General features: G+C 38.0%; 1 protein-coding gene across 1 annotated transcript in view; it reads right to left on the reverse strand.

The window, feature by feature from the left end:
• Window positions 1-24,212, reverse strand: part of SPAG17 (sperm associated antigen 17) — a 262,478-nt gene that overhangs the window by 139,091 nt on the left and 99,175 nt on the right. The window contains exons 4-10 of the mRNA XM_057500594.1: window positions 23,708-23,839; window positions 13,010-13,196; window positions 11,292-11,486; window positions 9,392-9,573; window positions 4,917-5,078; window positions 3,671-3,743; window positions 3,354-3,466 (exon numbers count right to left, since the gene is read on the reverse strand). Of these exons, the coding sequence (XP_057356577.1) occupies window positions 3,354-3,466; window positions 3,671-3,743; window positions 4,917-5,078; window positions 9,392-9,573; window positions 11,292-11,486; window positions 13,010-13,196; window positions 23,708-23,839 (1,044 nt within the window). The remainder of the gene's footprint in view (window positions 1-3,353; window positions 3,467-3,670; window positions 3,744-4,916; window positions 5,079-9,391; window positions 9,574-11,291; window positions 11,487-13,009; window positions 13,197-23,707; window positions 23,840-24,212) is intronic.

Below are 24,212 nucleotides of genomic sequence, written 5' to 3' on the forward strand. Positions count from 1 at the left end.
GAAGTTACGTGACTGGCTCAACTCCAAGGCTACTGAGTGGGAGGAACTAGGGTTCCAGTCAAATCTTCATTCTTTCTTCAAAATAGTTGCAGATGGTCAGATCAGTGAAGGGTAATAGATTCTTTTACATGGGAAAAGTGCAGTCGAGAAAGATTAAATGCCTTGCTTAATTTTATGCAGCAAACAAGAAAAGTTGAAATATAATCAAGATAGCACTTAATTTACAGTTTTTCTCTTCACTTTAAATCCCACAATTATCTGTTATGATTTCATATCCTTCTGCAGGATTTCTCAACTTTGGAATTTAAGATGTTTTGGATGAGATGATTATTTGTCTTGGGGTCTGTCTTGTGCACTATGGAACGCCTCGCAGCATCCCTGGCTTCCACCCTCATGATGCCGGTAACACCCCTCTAACTGTAACAACCAAAAATTATCTCCGAACATTGTCAAATGTCTCCTGGGTGGTAAAGTCACCCCCGTTGAGAACCTCTGCTAGAGACCCATAACAAAATTGCTTCATACCCTTTACCTTTTGTCAACTCCTTACTTTCAAAATAATCACTTATGTCTCTACTTGCTATCTTCCGTTTCTTGGACACACTCCAATCACAAAAGACCATTCAGAACTGTTCCATCTCTGAAACATTACCTCATCCTATAAAATTCCTTCCCATTCCTTTCATATTTTAATTTTTCATCCTCTTATTATTTAAATATTAGGCATTTATTCAGTCAGCATGTATCTATTATTAGGTATTTTCTATGTGTCAGGCACTGAGGTCACCAACTGTTCCCTGTGGTGACAGGAATATAGTAGATGGTTAATAAATGTTTGTTGCTTTGAGTTGAGTTGAATAAAATAAGATGCAGAGAGAAAGACAATGATAATATTGCAAACTCTATAGGGCTTCTGAGTTTTTATAAATTTATTGATCTAATAAATCTACTGGTCTTCCAAAAACTTTATGGGGTAATTAAAACCAAATGTGAGTGTTTATCTATTTGGTTAGACAACTAAAGCAACTGACAAACATAAAAATGTATAGTGGGGGTAACAGAGATGAGAGCCTGAGAAGGACTTTAAAACAAATATTTTACAATTCAGGGAGATAAAGGAAAGCATTATACCCATGAAATAAGAACAATACTAGACAGCTGTAAAAAGAAACTGGAAAATTAATAAATTAAAAATATTGTTGAAAAGTAACTTCAATAGCAAACTGAATTCCACTGAAGAACAAACTAGTGAGAAGTTAAATTGGAATTCCCAAAGGGATAAATCTGAAGGAACATTTAAATGACATTAAAAGCAGGAAAAACTGGAAGTTCCAACATCCATCTAATAATAATTAGGATAAATAAATAGGAGGAAATATTATTTGAAGATATAATTTAATTCAACAAATACATATTCAGTGTCTACTATGGTTTAGGGGTGGTTACTGTATGCTGGGCATATAGTAGCAAACAAGACTAGGTTAAGTTCCTTTGCATTGAGCTTAATTCTAGTAAAAGGAGGAAGATAAGGCACAGAGCCAATAAATATATTTTAGGAAAAGCCCTTGTTGATAAGAAAATAAAACAAAGTGATGTGGTAGAGAGTGCTCTGTGTTGTCATGGGCCTTATTTATCTCAGGTGGTCAGAGAAAGCCTATCTAAGGAATGCCACTTCCACTGGGGATCCATGTCAGGGAGGATATACCAGGCAGACATGTGAGAGAAAAACCTTCTAGGAAGAGAAGTTGGAGTAAAAAGCTAAGGTGGAATTCAGTATAGTTCATTTGAGGAAAACCCAGAAAGCCTATGTAGAAGATGAATAGTAAGTGAATGAGTGAGTGAATGTGTGTATGTGTGTGTGTGTTTGTGAGGTGGAGGGCAAGAGATGATTTGATAGATAAAGTCCAGAAACATTTTTAGGGTCTTCATTGGCTATCTTAATTTCTATTTTACTAAGAACGTGATCAGGAATTAGAATGTGATCTAAACCTTTAGATCACTAATGGCAATGATAAAACAAAGCCATACCTAGACTTAGCCTTGTGTTATGAATTATAAAGAGAAACCCTAAGGGCTGCCAGAAAGAAAAAACAGAACTACAAAAGGGAAAGTATCCAACTGACATCAGACTTCTCATTAGCAACATCAGAAGGAAGAAGACAATGGAACAACATCCTCAAAATAGTTCTCCCCTCAGATTGAGTAGGTCCAAAAGTGTTTTCTGCCACTTAATACTGGAACAAGATACCTAACCTTTTTATGCCTTAGTATCTTTATCTGTAAAATGGGGAATAGAAATAGTTCTTGCTTAATAGGGTTGTTCCAAGAATTAAATGAGTTAATTAATAACAAATTCTTTTCAAATACATATAGAACACTTGCAAGAATAACTGTGTACATCAGGTCACAGAGAAAATTTCTGGGAAGCTCAGGAAATTAAAAAAACATATTTAACATGCAGACCATGTTTACTGACCATAATGCAGTAAAGTTAGAAGCTGGCAATGAACAATAAAAATTAAAATAAAAGCTTGAAACTGAATATATCGAAAGCATCAGGAAACAGCTAATGAAATAAACAAAAGGAAATGTATAGGTCTCACTAAAGCAAAAAAGACTGAAAATCAATGAGGTAAGCTTTCAATCAAAATAAACTGAAGGGAAGTAGAAAGAGGGCAACAATAAGATAAATGAAAAAATTAATAAAATAAAAAGTAAGGAGTTTATCAGTGAAATAAAATGCTGATTCTTTAGAAAGATCAATATAATACTCTGACAACCACTGACAACCATGATTAGGAAAAAAGAGGACACAAATAGGTAACATCAGCCACACAGAAGGCACATAACCAGACACAGAAGAAATTTTAAAATGCATATAAATAAAGAACTTTGTATGACATTGAAAAATGCAAAAAAAGAACATATAAAAATACTAATGACTAAAATTGACTTCATAATTAGAAAAATCTGATTAAATCTACAAGTATGAAAGAAATTTTAAAGATAAAGACCATTAACCACTCACTCCATTCACCTGTCCAATTTCACTTTCTCTTCCATTAAAATGACACCAGACACAGACAGTTTTAAGGATATGTCTACAAAAAGTTCAGGGAATGAAATTGGAACATAAACTGCTCCAGAACATGTCAAAAGAAAGGGAATGGAATCTGATGATCAAAGCAAACTTTAAATCTAAAATGTTCTAATCTTTGTAAAGGAGAACGCGTTCAAGTATTTTGTGTGTAATTTGAAACTAGTTAAAAAAAAAAAAAAGGAAGCAAAGAGAGATAAGTGACTAACTCAAGGTGACCCATCTGGGAAACAAGCCTCAGAGTGTGTCCGCCTACCTGTTCCAGCATACAATGCAGTATCAGGGGCACAGAGATGAATTCTTCTGGAATTGGATTTAGCAGATCATTGTAATATCTTATGTCTACTTCAGTTGTGATGACAGAAGCCACTGTAAAATATACAAAATATTATTGCTCAGTTAAGATGTGTTCTCCATGTCTTCCATCAGAATTTCATCCATAAATCCAAACTATGACCATGCACTATAAACGTAGGATCTGTAGGCGGAGGGCTATCTGGAAGCAGTACCAAGGACAGCCAGTATTCCTTAAGCACCGGCTCGATACCCTCCTGCGACAGGTTTCATACATGCCTGGTCGTGGGGCTTGCAGTTCTTCATTTTGTGTTTTCTTCTTTCCAGGGACTGGAGCAACAGGTTGTGCAGCCTAAAAGAAGAGTAATGAAAGGAAATAATGGAGATATTCGTCTGAGAGATGCTTTCCTCAAGTGCTGGTAGGATGGGATCAGACAGGATTCTAAGATTGTATGGTTATGTTCACACCACAAAATCATTTGCTCATACCATGATTTTTTTTTTAAAAGAGTTCCATCTGAGGAAGGAAAGAAGTTAATGGGTAAGACCAGTTTTCAGTTTTTCCACTAAGCAATTGCCAGGAAAGGGGTGGGGAGATGAGGCACAGAGCTCAAAAAGGATTTCTTCCCTCTTGACTCAGAATCACTCCGTTTTCCTTAGAATCCTTGAATGATTCCCCATCATCTTCAGGAAAACACCCAAACTAACTCAGCACCAAAGGACATTCTGGTTCCTACCCCTCCAGCTTGAGTTCATGCTTTGCATTCTCCAACAGGCACACGGTGCCTGGGAGAACTGGCTTACGCCGTGGTCCTGGCCTGCGGCACAGTACTTCCTTTCTTTGACCTCCGTATCTGTGTACACTCCGCCCCTTTCTTGAGAACACCATCTGTCCCTTCCCCATCCGGCTTTCCCCTACGCAGCTCATACTCAGCCTTCAGCACATCACCTACCAATCGTGCATGGTAAGGTTTCTCTTCCCCTACTGTTCTCCTGATCAGGTTAGGTGCTGTGTTTTATTGCTTCTACTGCAATCTAAGCTGACCGTTCTCACAGCTCTTGTCATGTTCTGTTCAAAGTTAACCACTGTTGACTTAACTGCCATCCCCCTTAAAAGTTAACCTCTATGAGGAGGACAGGGGATGAGGCTTGCTCGTAACTGTATTGTCAGTGCCTTGCACAGCGCTAGCACATGATAGGTGCTAAATAAACACCGTGATTGATTTATCAATATCCTTCCTTGTCCCAGATGTTATTTATTGCACCTGAAAAGTGGGTTCTGTCATCACCTCTGTATGTGGCAGGTAGTTGGGGAGCTTCATAAAGTCCCCAATACAGAGGTGCTCTTTAATGCTGTGCCTGGGAGCTTTTGCTTGTTCCCACTCTCATTTGTTAAATCCCAGCAGGCAGTACTACCTTGCTACAAGTATTTGTACAATTTTCTCTTCATATGTTTTACTAACGTGAAAATTAAGTTATTCAGTTACTCAACCAGCCCATTAAAGACATGCGAGCACGTGCCTACCTCAGAAATCATCACTGCTTCTAAGACAGGTTTCTCATTAGCCACTTGCGGGACATTAATAAGCTGCATGTTTTCCAAATAGTGCTGGTGCTGCCTTTTCCAGTCCAGACAGTCATACATCAAACAGGCAATATTTTCAAAAATATTGGTGCCCAATTCTAGCTATAGGTGAGAGAATTAATTACACAATTATTAATTATATAATCAATATTAATTACATATAAATATTATATTACATAATTATTATAGATAAATATATAATACATGTAAATATATAATTATATATGTAATATGTGCAATATAATGAATATATATGTAATATAATTATATCTAAATATAATACCTATAAATACTAATTACATAATTATTGGTTTCATACTGTTGGAATCAGATGTGTAGTTTGTACCTCGAACAATTAAATGTATTACTTCTTATCTGGAAGTGCTTCCCGAAACCGCTGACTCGCAGCTGTGGTGACCACCCCTTCAGCAGCGGAGCCGTCCTTGCCCTCTGCACCACCTGGCAGACCGCTCCCTTGGGAGTCTGCTTACTACTTTGAGAGTGTAGTTAATGCTTTGGCAAAGTGAAAAACACCCTATTCAATAGTTTCAGCATTGTGACCTATATTCTGATGTCCTAATTTATACAACACATTAGATAGGTAATTTTGATATCCTCAGCTTAAGACAAGCTGTAGAGGATTTCTTGTTCGGCTGTACAAGAAGCACAGTGGAAATCACCTGAACATTTTATGCATCGTACACCCAGTATATGTGCAATCAATCAACACGTCTTCCTTTCCTCCCTGCCTGTTTTCTTTCCCCTATGTTACCTTCAGAGACAAAAAACAAAACAAAACAAAGCAAAAACAAAAAACCTAAGAAATCCTGGTAGTCTACTGCTTCTATAATACCCACCATTTACAATCTGGCAAGCAAGATATAGATCAGATACCTCTGTTACCTGGCCTTTCATTTCCAGAGTGGAAAAGTACCATTATTACTAGGTCTGTCTGCTTGCAGGAAACAAAGGATTAAATAGGCTCATCCTACATCTCAGTTGAAGATGTAAGGTAGAGGGAGAGAACCTCTTGCAGGGCCAGTGAGCCACAGTCTGGCAGATGTCCAAGGAAGGGCCTAACTCTGCCCATCTTCACAGCACAGTCGTCAGTCTGGGCGTCAATGGGTCTACTCGAAGCCCGAGCTTTCTTCAGTTAAATGTCAACCTGGTATACATTGCCCAAACTGGGGCATAGAAACACATTTTTTGTTTGTATTTACAAAAAATATAGCAAAAGTTCTGCCCAATGACCCCTCAGCTTACCTATTAATTCATTTTTTAAATCAAACATCAAATCACATGCTAAAAGCCAGAAAATTACTTCAGCAACCAACCAAAGTCTTGAGATGGTGCAGATGTGTTACACAAGCAGTTAGCACTTCTCGATGGGCGTTTATTTGATGTAAAGCTTCCATTACCTCGGTTCAGCAGAAATACAGCCTGCTTATTTGCAGCCAAAGGTACTAATGCTTTCCTCCTTTCAGAGAGGAAGAAGACTTCTTGACTGGTTCCTGCCTTGGATAGGAAGCCATTATCAACTTACAAATATAGTTGAGAGCATGGTACCATGTAGCTACACCATGTAGTTGATCTACTAATAGTTATCTACTATTAGAAGTAGATTTATTGCTTTTACATTTCTTAAGTAATCCAAAGTTCAAGATGAACTTTGATCTTCAACATTAAACCTAGTGCCCTTTCTCCTGGAACCCAACTTTATTACTGAACTGTTTTCAAGGCTCTCTTTCCCCATCATCCTCAATGCTGGGCTGTTCATCCACAAACCATACTTTGTAGAGGCATGTTCAGGCTATAAAATGCTACTGCAGTCAGACCCAGATCACAGATCTGGCATGAAGATGGTCAATAAATACTTGCAAACTGATTGATAGAGATTAGTGTGCCCAGCTGGGCAGCACAGCTGTAAATGGTCTTTAGACCACTGAATATTTTCATGCCTGATGGTTACTTTCATGGGCCAACTAAACAGCTAGACATTAAACTTCTGGTTCTGAAGTCAGGAATGTTCTACCATCACTGGTATTTCAGCTGATAATAATTCTTCAACATTAAACAAAATTTCTGAACTTCAGTTGACATTTAAACCCTTCTACTTTATGTTTTCAAAAAGTAAAATATCACCAGATTCACTTTCTTTAAAAATGGAGTAATTAAAATCTTCAAATGAACCATAGGTGGTGGACACTGGGATAGGAAGCAGGGTGCTGGGAATGGTGCTGGGTCTTTTGAAACTTCGGCATTTCACATCTGTGTGGTGATGATACATTGGAATGTGCTCTACCTTGGCTCAATTCATTTCAGGTCTTCTCAGCCTATACTTGGGGAATAAAATAAGACACACAAAGGGAACTTCAGCTGGAGCAGGAGCAAAAGGTACTTGGTTGTGGCTGCCTAAAAAGCCTCTTGTTACTGCCTCTCCTGGAGTGTGGTGCAGGTGACTTTTGGCAGCTAACCAGAGTCACTGGGCACAAATACCCACGTACCTCCTCTGCCCTGCTCTGCCCAGATCCCTCCAGAGCATTCATGTTCAGCTGTGATTCCCTACGTCCTATTGAATAAAAAATGTACACAAGTTATTGGCAGATTATATAGCCAGAACATGGCCCCATTGAGAGGAGGATTATTTCTCCAATACATTTATTTGTGGATATGAAGTTTTGTTAGGCACAGATTTTATGATCTTGGAGAAGAGCTGGTCTACTAGAGAGAAAGAGTAGGAAGCTGGCTTTGAGGTGACATTTCAAGATCCCAGGGAAATAGCCTCTTTCCCAAACATATCTCATACTTGTTGGGTATAATCTAGAATTCCAGTTAAATAGGATGGAGCAGTCATAGTAGTACATTTCTTGAGATGCCAGTATCTCCAGGATAGGGAAATGCATTGACTCAATTTAACATGAGGCAGTAGAAGACAGTTGGCAGTAAATTCTTTTCTGAGCTCAGGTTTAGGAGGCAGAAGAGTGAAAGACAAAGCAGGAAAGATAAAGGTCACTAGAGGAAGGGGTGGAAGAGGAAAAGCAAAGGGAGACTGGTGTAACCAGAACAAGCTCTGCTTTCAGCCACAGCTTCTCTATGTTCAGCTTCATTTTCCACATATAGGTCAGGCTAACATTTATTCTTACATTGGCAAGGTATCAGACTGCAGTGTTCGGCTTCTACGTAGTGACATCTAATGCTTTACGCTGACAGTCTTTACAACTCAAACTGATCTATTCACTGTTATTTATTCAAATCATGTCCATTCTTCAGGGTTCCAATCTGGGCCGCCCTCCTCAGTGTTTTCCCTTACTTCACCAAGTGCACATCTATCCAAAGTAATAGAATCAGGGACTCATAGCGACAAATGTCTGTGCTCTTCCCCATGGTAATGAGCAGCTTATCCTTTGGCTCAGAAACTGTTCCAGGCTTTCATCTCACTCTCCTCTTAGACAGTCAGCTTTCTTTTGGCAGCTAACCACAGTCACTGGGCACAAATACCCATGTACCTCCTCCACCCTGCTCTGCCCAGCTCCCTCCAGAGCATTCACTTGATGTGGTCCCTCCTTTCTTGATGCTGAAATCTATCATGCTGCAGGGGATTCAACCCTCCCAGACCCCTGTTTGTTGGGACAGAGAGTCAACCAGAAAGACACATGTGCAGTTTTCTGTAAAAGGGATGCCTTGATATCTTTCCCAACATCTATGACAAGTAGTCACTTAACTCTCTTTATTAAAACACCCTCATGTATTTGCTACTACTAACATTTGCTACTTTTCAAAGCATCCCATTTCTTACCTTTCTGAATTAATAGGAAACTTAGAGTGTGTTTCACATAACTGAGCATCTAGATGTAAGGCACCTTGAACACGGCATCTCTGTTTCATGGTTTTAGTCTTGCCTCTCTGCAAGCTCCTCCATAATAGGGGCCAGTAAATGTTCTAGCAAATGCCTGCTAATTGTTGAGGTGGGGTCAAGTCATCCTATTAGGATAGACCATGTTAACCAAACATATTAAAAGTACAACTTTGACAATGAAATTAAAGGCCTAGAAAAACTTGTTTTGAGCTGATATATAAAAAAGAACGACAATATAATGTCACAAACCATAAAATTTACTATTTTCACAATTAATACAGATTAAGACTCTACTGCCTAGAACATTGTTGAGGTAATAAAGAATTACCATTTGAATCTTATTCTTTTGTCATAAATTCATACACTCAAAGCCAAAGAATCAGGCTATAACCATCATTGGACATTTGATGTTATCACTGTCTTATAAACAAATGAACTTAGCACAAAGTCTTGTCCATAGTCAGTGCTCAATAAATATCTACAGAATGAATGAATGTGGCAAACAGAATGACAGTGACACACACCCAGATCACTCACTCTCACCAGTGCATGTACTAACCATCATCTTGTTGTCTGACCAGTCAGAGGGAAAGTCATGTGCCTTGACCATGTATTCAAGTCGAGCAACATCAAAGAGACTGGTTTCAGGCTTCTCATTATTCAGTATTGGTTCCAAGTACTTCCAGAAAATTTCAAGTTCTTTCACGGCATTCTCTTTCTTCACTTTTTCAGCTTCTATATCTAACAATAGCAACATGTTTTTACTACAAAATAAGAGTGTTGAATTTCTTCCCACATCAAGTGGACATGGTGTAACATATGCATTCCAAGATGTCTGTGTTATACCAGAAAATACAAATAAATAAGTATAATTTTGAGAAGTTTCTGGACCTAGACTATAAAATCAGAAGCAAAAGAGGATTTTGCTTCTGAAATTGATATTAAATGTGAACTTATCCCACCCTTCACTTTATAGTTGAGGCCCAGAAACATTATGATAAGGTCACACATTTTGAGAGCTAAATATGTTTGATATTTGTTACTCTTTGATTGCGTCTATATAGGAGTTTTTCTGCCAAGTCGCTTTTTGACCACCTTAGTGTCTGTTTGCTGCTAATTGGCTGGAAATGGTGTTGATCCAGTTCTCCTTCTCATGGGGCTAAGAGACTGAATCAATGATTTATGCGTCAGTTAACTTTTGGTCACATTAAAATAGCTACAGCCTTCTTGGGACATTTGTGCTCTGACCGTAAAATAAAGACAGATTTCCATAAAGCTATACTCATAAATTTGCCTGAAATAGTTATGTTTAATTTATATCTATAACTAAATAGGTTCTACTACTAAGATCTCATTATTCTATTGTAAAGTCTGTTTTTCTATAATTTTATTTTTATACATTAAATATTTTTTATAGAGAGACTATGGAGCTTATATGGCATTTTATCAGAGGTTTCATTAAGTTATTTAATGTTACAACTATCCTTTGAGATAGGAGTAGCTGGGTTCAAATCTCAACTCTTACTTAATAGCTGCCTCTAGGCTGAGAGCTCTTTTTGGTAAAATGTAAATAATAAAACATACCTCCAAGGCTGGTTGCAGAAACACATGAATCAACACATTTGAAGCCTTTAGCCTTAAGTCTAGTCCCAAGGCATGTGCCCAATAAATGGTAGTTATTATTATTATCAGAGGTAATAATTTCTTATTTGAAGCAGCAATTAAAAAAATGTAGTGTTATAGAAATTGGGTTGTGGCTGTGTAGGTTACAGAACACTGTACAAATTTATTAACAAATAACAATTAAAGCAGCATCACACGGCAGAAGGAGCTTGGACTTTTAGGTCACATAGGCTTCTACCAAATCCAGTTCCATTACCTAAAGTATATAGCAGCTTTGAGTTCCCTTCCCACAGAGGTTGTCTAGCACAATTCCCTTAGATGAAGACCCCCAAGGCTACAAATAGCTGAATTTCTCTACTTTACTGAATTCCACAGCTTCTTTCTCTAAGGCCTGGAAAATAAAGCATCCTCTCTGATTTATCACAATAAGCCAGTAGCGAAGCAGAGCAAGAATCCAAGGCTATGACCTCCTTTGGGCCCATTTAGTGATTATAGCTTACAGAAGTACAGATTGTCCACAGCTGATCTGTCCAGCTCATGCTTCAGATAAGAGTTCTAGATTAAACATTTCTGAGAGATGCAGTTGGATAACCAAGCCTTCTGACTGGCCGTCTATGGTCTGTGGCTACCCGGGGATATAAACACAGGGTACGATTTTAATTTGAAAAATTTATAATACCTGGTTAGTGCAAGCATGATAAATAGCAAATCAAAGTCTTGAAAGGATTTAATAATGGATGTATTGCATGACTCTGTTTTAGACAGAATTATATTTTTGCACTAAGGACAGTGGGTAATATTGAAGGATCTAGTAAGTTGTGTAACAGACTGCATACCTTCTGGCTGAAGAGAAACTTCCTGCTGCTGGCTAACTGCGGCCAGGTGTGTCTGCAGAGGTTCATAATCCTCTGAAGATATTTTAATCACGCTGCTTATGGGAATGCCAAGCTCAGTCATAATTGCTAATAGCTGAGGATTGTTGAAGCCTGCAACTATAATGTAATGTTGGGCACCATCATCTGGCTCATCATCTGTTCAAAATACCACAAAGAAGAGCAGCCGTCATTTTAAGAGAGAACAGGTTGTACTCAGCTGGTTCAATGGTTTATATACATTATGCATGCGTTTAAAATCCCTCTGGCTTGCCAAAAAGAGTCCAGTTGGCTGGAATGCAGTTATGTGGACTGGTTTTCATTATTGCCCTTCCACTAAGAAGGTGGTGGCCATTTTACAAAATATTAAATCACTTTTGCAAATGAGACATCGTTATAGTAGGAAGACAAACATACATGGGGCCTGTGGTCATGGAAAATGTATGCTTGGACTTTTGTTAAAAAAAAATTAAGGCTATAATTTTTGGGGGGGTCTAATTTTTTTGAGCAACATCTGGCTTTACTCCTGAATTATGAGTAGCTACAGCTTTCTGATATTTTATAAGTAGAGGTGTTTACAGGAGAGGGAAATATTGAATAAAGACATGCTCCTTATCAAAGCATTCTGTGTATTTATGTCAATAGGTGTGAATGCTGAGTTGTGTAGCAATTATGCATTTATTGTATGTATTAAATTTTTAAAATATATGTTGTGCACTTTCCTAAAGTTGTATTCCTCTATTTTGTCTTGGTTATATTAACGTATCAATGTTAAAATATGAGTTGATCTTAGAATGTGAAATTCTTGGGGGTGAGAATAGTTGCTATACTTTAATACCAATGCTAGGTGGTACTTGAAATCATTACATCCCACAAAAATCCATGAAGATCAGTGGGCTATTTGTAAATTGTGCAACAGATGCACAAATTTTTGATTTTTAAGTAATGGTTTTTCTTCTATCACTTAATAAATCAGTGTTGATATTGCCTGTGGAATCCATAATATGACTGCTGCTAAGTCTAGTGGATTTAGAGTAGAGCAAAGATATTTCATGGGAGTCAAAATAATAAAAGATATGAAGGCCTGACGTCATTTAGATGTGATACAAATAATAACAGGTAGCTCTATTTGGGTTCAAGAGAAGATGGCAATCAATTATTCATAGTTGCCTAGGTTGCATCATCTTTATACAATAACCTAAGATGAAAGAAAATTCTAGTTTCTTTACAAGAAACTGATAGTGGGAGAAGTTGAGGTCAGGAAGCTTTGTGCTCTACATAAATCCCCAGTTAACTGATCTGGTTTTACTACCACTGTATTTCAGTCATGACAATAATCACTTTTCATTTTGACTTACGATTATGTCTGACTTTTAAAAATGTTCCCCAAAAGATAGTAAGCTAGTTGGTGGCACAACCAGCTTGTTATTTTATGCTTTATTTGCACTATCTAAATGTGCCTATTGTAAGACACATGCTAAATAAGTATTTGCTGAAAACATAAATGAATTGGAAGTAGAAATATTTTTCTGTAGAGAGTCATGGGTACTGTGCGATTTCTGGTTTTATAAAGTGCAAAGAGCCTGGGAAAGATTAAGCTTTGTTTTTGGAATTTCTCAGGTGACTGTGTAGGTAAAAAGGCAAGAAGAGAAAGGCAACTGACACGAGAGAACCTTACTGACCAATGTAAAGTCTGGTGTCATCCTCTTCTCCCCTCCGTTTTAACTGGGTGGTTTTTTTCACAGTTGTGTTTGCCTCAGGCTGATCTTTTCCCTTCCCTTTGGCAACTTTAGCACTCGTGGGCTTCTTCTCTTTGGGAGATTTTGCTTTCCCTTTATCCTTTTCTATCTTAAATCTGTCTTCAATCACCTACGAAGAGAGAATACTTTTTCTCCAAATTATACAGTGAGCAAGCATGGACTTTTCTACTGTCAGGTGAATTAATCTTTATTTCATTCAATTGCTTATTTACTCATCTATTCTCCTTACTCACTCTTCAAGCCAGGACAGTGGAAATCACAGGCTGAGCATACGCTGTGATGAGGCACACCTATCCACAAGGACTGGAGGGGTGAGTGCCAGGAGCATTTGCACAAACAGCATTCTGGAAGTGAAGTTATCCTAAAGGACAGTCAGGCCCAATAAACTACCTCAGCTGCTGCACAGCAGGACAAGTAGAGGATCTGAGTACATTGTGATGGCAGGAACTAGACTGATCTTGTAACCTAACCCTGGGGAACCTCTTTCTGGGCCTTAGACAGAGGTGAGGTGGACTTGTTCATTAAAAACAGAACAAAACAAAAATTAAAAATACAGAGGAAAATAGGGCAGTGTTCTCTAAAATCTCTTTGATAAAATTTTTTCAAAGTTTAAGTAGTGCATTGATCATTTTGAGAGGTTAAAAGATTCTTTTGGAAACCTAGCATTAACAATTTTTTTTATTATAATGCTACTTAAAAATGGAAGATACAATCATTTTTCTATTTGATATATTCAAAGATGGGATCTATACAAAACATCAGTTGGCAGCGTGAATTCTTTATATACTGCTTGGAGCCTGCTTAGATTGCCATGCACTATGTGAAGACCCAATTTTCCCACCATTTGTTTCTTTTCAAATAATTGCAGAAAACTTTGTGCATTATTTCATAAGGTAATTACTTTCAATATATGTGTTCATAAATTCAAATATCTTTGTTCATTGAAATAATGTTTTAGTACTGGGTCATAAGTGGCCATACAGAAGATCCAGAAGAACATGCTTAGGTAAAAAGGCAAGAAGAGAAAGGCAACCGACACGAGAGAACCTTACTGACCAATGTAAAGTCTGGTGTCATCCCCCTCCGTTTTAACTGGGTGGTTTTTTATTTTTAATAACTGGGTGTATTGTTTATTTTTTCCTATACTCAAAACACTGGAAATAAGTGGTTACCAAGGGGGAAGGGTCAGGGTGGAAGGTGCAGGGGTTGGGGGTGCAGGATAAATGGGATAAAGGGGCAATCACAATATAAGTCAGTCACGGGGATGATAGTACAGCATAGGGAATAGAGTCAATGATTCTGTAACATCTTTCTATGTTGATAGATAGTAGTAACCCCCACTAGAGGTTAATAACATGGGTAACAGTTGAAACACTGTGCTGTATATTTGAAACCAACATTAAGATTGTGTATCAACGATTCTTCAATCAAACAAAGAAATAAAAAATTTGGAAACAAAAGGAACTAAACAAAGTATTGTAGCACTATTTGGAGCTCTGCATTTTCTTGAGGCCATGAAATTGAACTGTGAAAACTCCATTCTAAGACATTAGAGACATTAGAGACAGAGAGAGTAGAAGACGTGCACCCAGCCAGCAGAATGTAACATAGAAGCAGAAAGGAGGAGGATCACCCTACTCCATTGCCTTCAGGATGTCGAGCACTCCAGAGAACCCAGTTTAGCTGTGGCACCCAAAGGAAGTGTCAGAGGTACCCATGGATTCTCCAGGTGTGTGTAGCATCTGTGGCTCCCGTGGGAGGGAAACTCTGTCACCCCAGCACCTACTCCTCAGCAGCCAAAAATTGGAAAGCCCCGGGGGAGACTGCCCTGTCGTCACTAGCAGCCTTGGGTGGAGGCATGAGGAGGGCACAGGTAAGGTGCAGAGGTCTGAAAAGCCCCAGCTTTTCTTTCTGCAAGAGATATAAATAGGTGCATAAAATAGGCCTGGGCGCTGCCTCCTTGAGCTCCTGGCAGTCGGGGAGGAAAGAAAATAAAGCACATAAACAAATGGATAAAATACGATTACAAATTTTCATGAATGCTATGAAGGATAAAACCCAATGTAGTAACAGACACACAATCTCATAAATTGGTGATAGAAGGCCTCTCTGAGGAGATGGCATTTGAGCAAAGACCTGAAGGGAAAGGTGAAGCGTGTGTGTGAAGGCCCTGAGTCATAAAGGAGAGGTGTGTGCTCCAGGGACTGACAGGAGGTGATCACGTACAGCAGGATAATAGTGGGCAAGGGAGACAGTAGCCCAAGATGAGGCAGGGGAGGCAGGGCGTGGGCCGGGTCATCCAGGGCTTTGGAGGTGGGGTTCCCAAGTTTACACTTCCTTTAAAATGCAGTGGGAATACCATAAAGGGCTTTAGGTGGAGACATACTATGATTTTGCAGCCAGAAGACCAGTAAGGCAACTCTAGCAATCATTCAGCTAAGACCTAATAATGACTCGGATTAAGGTGGTGGCAGGGTGGAGGAAAGAAGATGGATTTGAGGTCTATTTTGGATATTGAAACTGTAGAGGTTGAATAATTAGAGATGAGGAGTAAAGAAAGAGATGACAAAAAATTGTCCTCTATTTAGTTTAAGCAATGGGGCAGTTTGATGGTGCCTCACAGAGGTAGAGAAGTTGGGGTGAGATATGGCTTTCACTTAAGGTGGGCAGACTAGGCAGAGTGATTATGTTAAGTTAAGAGATGCCCCTGAGATGTTGAGGAGGCAGCTGGATACACAACTTCCTAAGAGAGATTTGACTGGAGTTGAATGGGTAACATGTACATAGTGGTTAACAGAATGGGAAGAGATGAGATCCCCTCCAGGGAGAGTTCTCAAGCAATGTGAGATCATGCCGGAAACTCCAACACATGCCAGCTGGGGGTAGGAGGAGAGGTCAGCAAGTGAGAAAGTGGCTAAAAGGGTGGGAAAAATAGTGTGAAGCCAGAGAACTGAGGGACTGAAAAGGGCGGAAAGACAGTATCAGTAATTACAGATGACACTGGTGGCAGGTGGTGATGGTGGGGCCAGGAAGCAGTAAATGGGGTGAACCCTTCCTTGGGTGGGTGACTTCTCTGAGATGTTTGGGTGGGAAAGGGATCCAGGACTGAGTTCTGAGGATGAGGGGACTGAAGTAGGGGGGATATGAAGTCCGGATCGGTCTGTCTGTCTGTCTGTAAAGTCAGGAGACATGTTCACAGGCTGGTGGAATGATCCAGTAGGCAGGGAGACATTGAAGAAGGGGAGACTAAAGTCCTTGAGGAGGCAAGATGGGATAGGATCAAGAGAATGCATCAATAATTGGACTTTGATAGGAGGAAAGGCAATTTCTCAGTTTAAAAAGAGGAGCAAAGAGGGGATGGGTAACTGGGTGTGGATTTAAGAGAGAGGTCTTGATGGCGCTGAGGCAATGTTTCAATTTTCCAAGTGAAGGATGACGCAAAGTTCTCAGCTGACAATGGGCATGTATGAGGTAGGAGGTTTGAATAGAGAAGGTAACATGAGTCATCTCAGAAAGTGACGTAGCAAGCTTACTGAAAAAAATACAGTAAAACTACCTGCTGGTGTTGAGGGTGTATTGGAATTTTGAGATTGTTAATTCGAAATGAAACCAGAGCACAAATCAGGGCCCCTGAGTCCAGTTAGCTCAGAGGCACTGGCAAGACTCCTGCAGGCACTCAAACAGCCACATGGGTCATGGTAAACCCACTGAAGTGAAACACCACTGTGCAGCTCTTCCTGGACAGCTAGCCTGGCCACAGAGAAGGCTGAGTTTTGCCATCAGAATGTGCCAGGAACTTGCACAACTGCAATTTTGAATAAAATCACAGGGTGATCTTGAGAACCAAAAAGAAGAAATGGTTTTAAGTTGAATTAGTCTGAAGTTCACCTGGAAGAATAAACATTTATACATCCATCATTTATTCCATGATTCCAAAAAGTATTTGCTGAGTACACAAACATTTAGGGAAAGGTGTTTTTCTTTCCCAGATAAGAGTAAAAAAAAAAAAAAAAACCCTTTTAACTCACCTGCTAATCCTTCAGGCTGTCCCAGGTGGGGTTCAAGAGCCTGTGCAGCCACATAGCTCTCATCTCCTTAGAACCCCTTTAGCAAGGCTTGGGGTTCTATAAGGTAAGAACTCCCCAAGCCCTTTCTCCTGTAAGGTTCCTTGGGGTCCTGGAGAGAGTGGGGCTGATCACAACCAAAGTTCCAAAATAAATGGTAAAATAGCAGAGACTTAACCATGTACTCTGATACAGGCTTTCTAGACATTATCATTAATTTGTTCTCAAAAAGCAACCTGCAAGATGGGTCATTTTAGTCCCATCGTATAAATTAAGAAACAAAGCTACGGTAAAGATACAGGGTGGTCTGGCCCCAAATCCTAAACTCATCTTGCTTTCAAGGTTCTCCTGGGATTCTGACTTCGGTCACTCCCCCACTTTCTCTGTGCCTGCTCACCCTTCCTCTCTTTCCAGGGACTAAATAATACTCCCCAGTTGCTCTTTTGTTTCTCCATAGACCTTCATGTCCCTTGGCTACTCTTCCTGCTCAGTGCCCTCTGCTTCTGCACTCACTCTTTTTGCCTTTGCATTCCCTCAGCAAGGCCAAACTTGGTGGACTGGAGTAATGCACCTTTTAAACTAATTTCCATTAACATTGAAATTATTAATATTTGCCTTCCTCCCTTCACCGAGGTATTTTTTAAATACTTGTAAATTATAAAATCCTGGGTTACTTCTTTAAATAACTTTCAAAATTATAAAGGTAATCATTATTGAAAAATTGGAAAAAATATGGAAAACTTACCAAAAAATACCAATTCCACCATCCAGAAAAGACGAGTGAATAAGATATTTAATACCTTCTTTCTAATTATGTTTATGTATCATTTTTCATAATTGTTACTGTTCTTACTACACAACTTAGTGTTCTGCATTTTCTGTTTGACAGTGATGTGGATCAATCTTTAATTGATAGAATTTCAAGAAGTATGGCCATGCAAAGAATTTCCCAGGTAGAGCAACTATATATGCACTTTCTTGGTGCAGAGACACTATACAGTAGTGAACAGAAGCAAACAGAAGCACTAGGCCCACCTGGGCACCAGTTCCAGGCAGAGAAGCCCTTGGTGGATTTCTGGGCATGTTCTCTGCCCTGCGCAGTTCCTTCTGCTCTTCCACGGCTGACTCTAATGGCCTACCTACTCTTTTCCTGTTTCAGTCTGTTTCTCCTTACACCCTTCATACTTGAGCTGACCCAGGACTGTCCCCTTGCCCTTGGTCCGAGACAGTGGTTGACTGCTGGGCCTGCTGGCATTCTACTTCAATCCAAAGCTGGAACATCCTTGTCTACCAAACCCCAGTCATAGGAAAAATCACCTCCTATCTTCTTCCCTTTCTTCTGTTCTCTCATATTCTGAATAAGTCCTTCCCCACCATGGGTTTATATTTTGGGATTTGGGAGGAGAGGTGGAAGGCGAACCAGATTAGCTGAGCATTCAGCAAAGTTGACCCTCTCCTAAAACATATACTAAAATTTGTTCACACCAACTTCTTTGGCCTTTCTTGTTTCTGAATTACATAGTATACATGTTCCCATTTTGTGGTTGTACACTCACAACTTAAAGAACTCAGAAGGAACTCTTGCTGATTCAAGACAAAAATTTAGGAGGGATGCATCCAAAAGGCCCCTCTTTCCACCATGTTTGGGGAACACATGTTCCCCAGAATATGAAGGGAGAGTCAAGTTCGTTACAGAGTACATTTTCTTTAAAGCGCATTGTGTACAAAAAGCATCTGGAGGCCTCCTACTGTGAGGAGGCTTTGGATAGGCATAGAGATTTTTTAACCAGTTAAGCTATATAGCAGATGTAGGGCTTTTGTCTTAGCAACAACCAGAGAAGGTATTGGCATTTCACATACCCCCCTGAGTATTCAGTAACTACTTGAATTCTTAATTTTATTATTATCACTTGTTAAAGGTAAAAATACAAAATTCTCTCTCTGTAACAGGGCAACCTAGTTATTTGATACTTCAAAATATTTCAGATTGTATTTTATTTCTAAATGACTCTTTGATCTCAAAATTCAAATGCCTTCAAATATTTTGCCAGGTATTTGTTCTGTTCTTCCTTAAAGAAAGGGTGGTAAATGGTAAAAGTCAGTGGAACACATAACTAGCTATACTTCATCTTATTCTTATAATTAACAGCACATCTTCATAACTGTGTGTAGCTTTGTCTCATAAGAGTCCCATAATAACATTATTAAGGATATAGATAAGAAATCATGCTCATGGAGGCTAAATAACGAAGTTGTGCCATTACTATGTGGCTTATGAAAAACTAGGTCTGTCTTCTGGATGCTACTCTAGTTATCTTTTAAGATCTCACTCTATCTCATAATCTATTCTACTGGCCACAGATGATGAGAGGACAGTGGATGGGCTGGAAGAAATGTACAGTGTCAAATAAGTTTGAGAGAAGTATACTAAACATTTATTTTCATGAAACACCTCCATCTTTATTTTAAATATGTGTTTCTTTACATTTTCCTGAAGTCTGTAAAAATTTTTCACTGAGTAAAAGCATCCCAATTAGGAAAATACAATTATATTTTACAGATAACCCAGCCCAGGAGTCACTTACTGTTTACCCTGAATGACTGGATTTCATAGCACTTTAGATTCAGCAGTTCTGTTGGCAGTATCCTCATTTTGGTATTCCAGCCTCAAAGAATTCCATCCAGCTAGTGAAGCAAGTTACTCCTTTCCTGAAACACCACGTGCCCGAGTTCTTGCTCTTTGATTGATTTCTTAACATAGTTTCTAAAGTCCTTAACCACAACTGAATCAAAACTAACCAGCCCATAATTTCCTGGTATGTCCCCATGGCCTTTCTTTCACAATTAAACACACACAAAAAATGGCCTTACATTGGCTGGTTTCCAGTGTTTTGGGGTTTCAACTGGAATAAACTGTAAGCATCTCTGAAAGTTACCCTAATTTCTCTTCATTCCTCCTTTGGAGCATACTCTTGGTTACTTGTGATTTCATCCCAGTCTTACCAACTTATGATGCTTTTAATTTTGTGTTGTTTTAAGAAAAGTCCACCAATGCTGTTTGTCCATAGCTCTTTGTCTCCTTTCTTTTTCTTTAGTGCTAGCACATTGGAAAATAAGGCAACTCACACTGAGTGTATGAGCCAGAAAGAGAGAGAACTGTTCTGCTTTTACATAAAAGATGTGCTAAAAGTATCCAAGAAAATATGTGCTGGTTATTCAATTCCCAAATTAAAAGCAGTCAGACTGTATTTGGATCTTTTCCTAAAACCTATGCAAATGTTCTGAACTCACTTCAGAGGCACAGATTAGAACTAGATTGGCTGATTATTTAAATGGATAATTTTTTTGTGTTATAATAATTTTTCACCTATTTTTAAAATTTGTTTTCTTTCAGCTCAATTCTCAATATATTTTCAATATTTTGATTCACAATGAAGTATTTGGTTTTAAATAAACATTTACAATTGATACATAAGATAGAAGTTGGAATTAAAAAGAAGCAAAAATGTAAATGATACTATAACATTCAGACAACTACTAAATTAAAATATGAGATCAGAATAGAAACCAAACAAGTTATTTTAAAATTACAATGAACATTATGAAAATATGTGTGCCTAGTACCTTGTTTCTCTAAATGTTTGTTGAGTTAATGAATTAACAACAGACTGATAATGACAGAACTAAAAGTGCAAAGTAAATGTTGAGATAATGATGCATACAAGGAAAATTCATTTCTAAGCAAAAACTCTCTTGTTCAGATTTTAAGATGGAATAAAATCTAACGGGATTAATTTATATGAAAGAATCATATTCAGAAGTTATGAAATGCTAATTTAGAGAAATGTATTATATTTTCTTCATGAATGTATGTTTGGAAGTAATCGACAAGGTGTTTCCAAAAAGATAAAAGTTTTCAAACATATTCAACTTATGTGTAATCAGAGGCAGGCCTTCATCTCTGAGAAATTCATGTGGTAAAGACTTCAAAAGCATAGCCCAGACTAAAGTGTTATAAATTATTAAAATTAGTGGAATCTGAAATAATGATATTTTTACTGTACTTAGCAACTAGAACTGTATAATTTATCATTTATTTTTAAGAAAAATTTTAATTCATTAAAACAGGATCAAATATATAGGGATATTTTTGTTTCACTGGGGAAGAAGGACAGGGACTTAAATGTATTAGTTACTTTTGTTCCACCTTCTCCCTAGTATTTTCTACAATTACTGCTATGGATATTTTCTAAGCATTCATTTTCAAATACAATTCCAAAAATTCAACATAGAAAATATAAAGCACCATTTGCGCTGTACAGATGTCAGCAGTATCATTAGCATTTGAAAGAAAACATCTATACAGATTTCACTGAGGTTAAAAAACTGAAGAGACAGTTACTCTCCTTGTAGGAATCTAAGAATCTCACCCTGAGTTCAGGAAAGAGGAGGACGTCAGGTAAAGTCCTCTCTTGCTCATCCACAGCATGGTGTCCCTCTTACATACTTCCTACTTTGCTTGCTGCCAAACTCACTGGCTGACAAGCACTAACCTCAGTTGTTCCAACTGACCTGTTGGGCAGTGTTGTTGAAATGAGCATAGATTACATCATCCCTCAAACACCTCTCTTAATCTTGCCTTTAACAAGCATATTTTCTGGAGAGCACTCCATTCCAGTCAGTTTTTCTCAATTTAGTTAGCATTTATTCATATGGTTTCAAGTCAGATTTCAGGCTGGTGTTTGGGGACGAAGATATCAAATTAGATTATATAATTATTGGCTCTTGGTTGCTCAAAGAGTTCTCTTATGCATTTATTACTTATATATATAAATAATATATAATATATATAATATACAACATATATTTTATTTATATACATAATATATATTTGTACGTATATATATTATATACAGATATATATAAAATTCAAACCCAAATTCCTTAGGACTCTTGAATTTTCAACAAATAAATTAAGATTATTCCCAAAACTCCAGAATCTATAGCTGTATTATTATAGCTCACATTTCAAAGAAATGCTGAGCAAGGTTAACCGTGCAGAAATATTTTTATATTGCTGCTAGCTTTAAAAATTTTTCCTGGGCTGCCGGGATATTCCATTTATTTTTACTTAAAATCTGTTAACTGACATCTAAAACATATTACAAAACAATTCCTAACTTAAAATAGGTGGCAAACAAGTAAACACTCATTAGTGTGTCAGGTACATTTGTAGGTGCTGTGGGAAAGTGTAAAGCAAATAAGCAGCAGGAATTTTTGCAGAACTCATAGTTTACCTTCTTTATAATTCATATTCCCATGTGACATTGGAATTTTAGAAGGTAAGAAAAGATCTTTCTATACTAGTTCCAAATTTTCCAATTTTAATTCTGCCAAGTCTTAACATCCCTGAGGATTTCTGAAGATACATGTCTCCTGCATATGTTGAAAAGAGCTTCAATAGAGAGAAAATGGTACCGTCAACTGAGTTCATATATGTAGAATTATCTGGGAACAATTTGCCATCCCAATAAAATGCTATATGGGGAATCTTCTTGAAAATTATAAAGTTCTAGACAAATACAAGGTGGCATTATTTTTTTCTACAAATACCCTGTCAAGAGTCCATTCAAATAGGAAACATAGATTCAGGGGCCTTGCAAATGTGAAAACTCACTTTTTCTTCTTCCATGAATTAATTTTGCCTCTTCCACATAAGGGCATAAAAATTGTGTACATATAAATCCATTTCATACATACACATGCACACACACACACACATATTACATATATATATAAGAAAGTATTTGGTTTTCCAAACATATTTCCTTATGATTTGGAAAATAAGAAAAACATCTCTTACTTCGAGTAATGATAACAGCAAATGGATTTGAACCTGGCATCACTTTACTAAAAGTATTTAGAAAATTTTTTTTCAGATGGAAATATGAATCTTTGGAAAACATACATTGATTTCCACAGGCAAATGAAATGAAAAATTTACATGTAAAGAAGTAATCAGACATATAAATATGAATAGAAGTGACAGATTTCTGCTGGTATGTTCAGATTACTAAGAAGGTACAGATGTAGCCTGTACCTTCTTAATATTCAATATGTACAATAAACATATTGTACAATGTGTACAATAAGCAATCATATTGAATATCGAATAAAATATTTTAAATAGTTAGACCCTACTTTGTGGGGTTTTTTTTCACATTTTTACTTTACTGACTCCCTGTCTCTCCTTAGTTCCCTTCTTTGTTACCAGTATATAAACAAGCTAACATAAAAACAATCTCAGGCCCATGTCCTGAATATTGTCATATTTCTGCCTAAAGGAAGTTATTTTTAAAGGGTTTGTCTTTGAGAAAATATAATTCCTCCGATAGATCTCTGACTAGGCCTTTCCCTAAGAAGTTGAGGCAACAACTAAATGTGTGAAGTAACCCTTCATGATAGGTCTAGGAAGAGCCCAAGGGCCCCTGTGGAAATCTGGCTCCATTTCCGCCCCTCCCTACTGTCTTTAGAAAACCCCACCAGCACACAGTACCTTCTTTTCATTTTCCCGTCGCTGTTGGTCCTTAACTTTAATCTGGAGAAGCTGAAATTTCAAGAGTTTCCCTATCAGTGGTAAGGTTAATTTCTCCCCACTGTCCAGGATTGCCTTTGCTGCCAGTAACACCTGTGAAGAAACACAGTTATTAGGATAGTGGCATTTTATGACTTTTGGCGAGGTCTGTCAGTGATGAAAGGATGAGATGGTGCCTCAGTTTTGTAATAGTTGCCTTCCTGCAAAGGTCCCCCGCTGCTAGCCAGAAATCTTTACATAAATTGGGTTGCCTGAACATAAAGCACTTTTCCAATGAGGCAGAGAGCACTTTGACAATGACGCTAGGCTCAGGCTGCCCCAAAGGGGCAGAGGAGATATGCAGGGCTCCGTTTAGGATGACCGAGGGGTCAGTTCCACGCTACACAAAGTCTATTGTTTGGCACAGTCAAGTCCAAACTGTCAAACTTTGACTTATTAGGACGTTATGAATTAAATAGGGTTTTAT

Source organism: Manis pentadactyla, chromosome 4, assembly GCF_030020395.1.
Source record: "Manis pentadactyla isolate mManPen7 chromosome 4, mManPen7.hap1, whole genome shotgun sequence".
NCBI lineage: Eukaryota > Metazoa > Chordata > Mammalia > Pholidota > Manidae > Manis > Manis pentadactyla.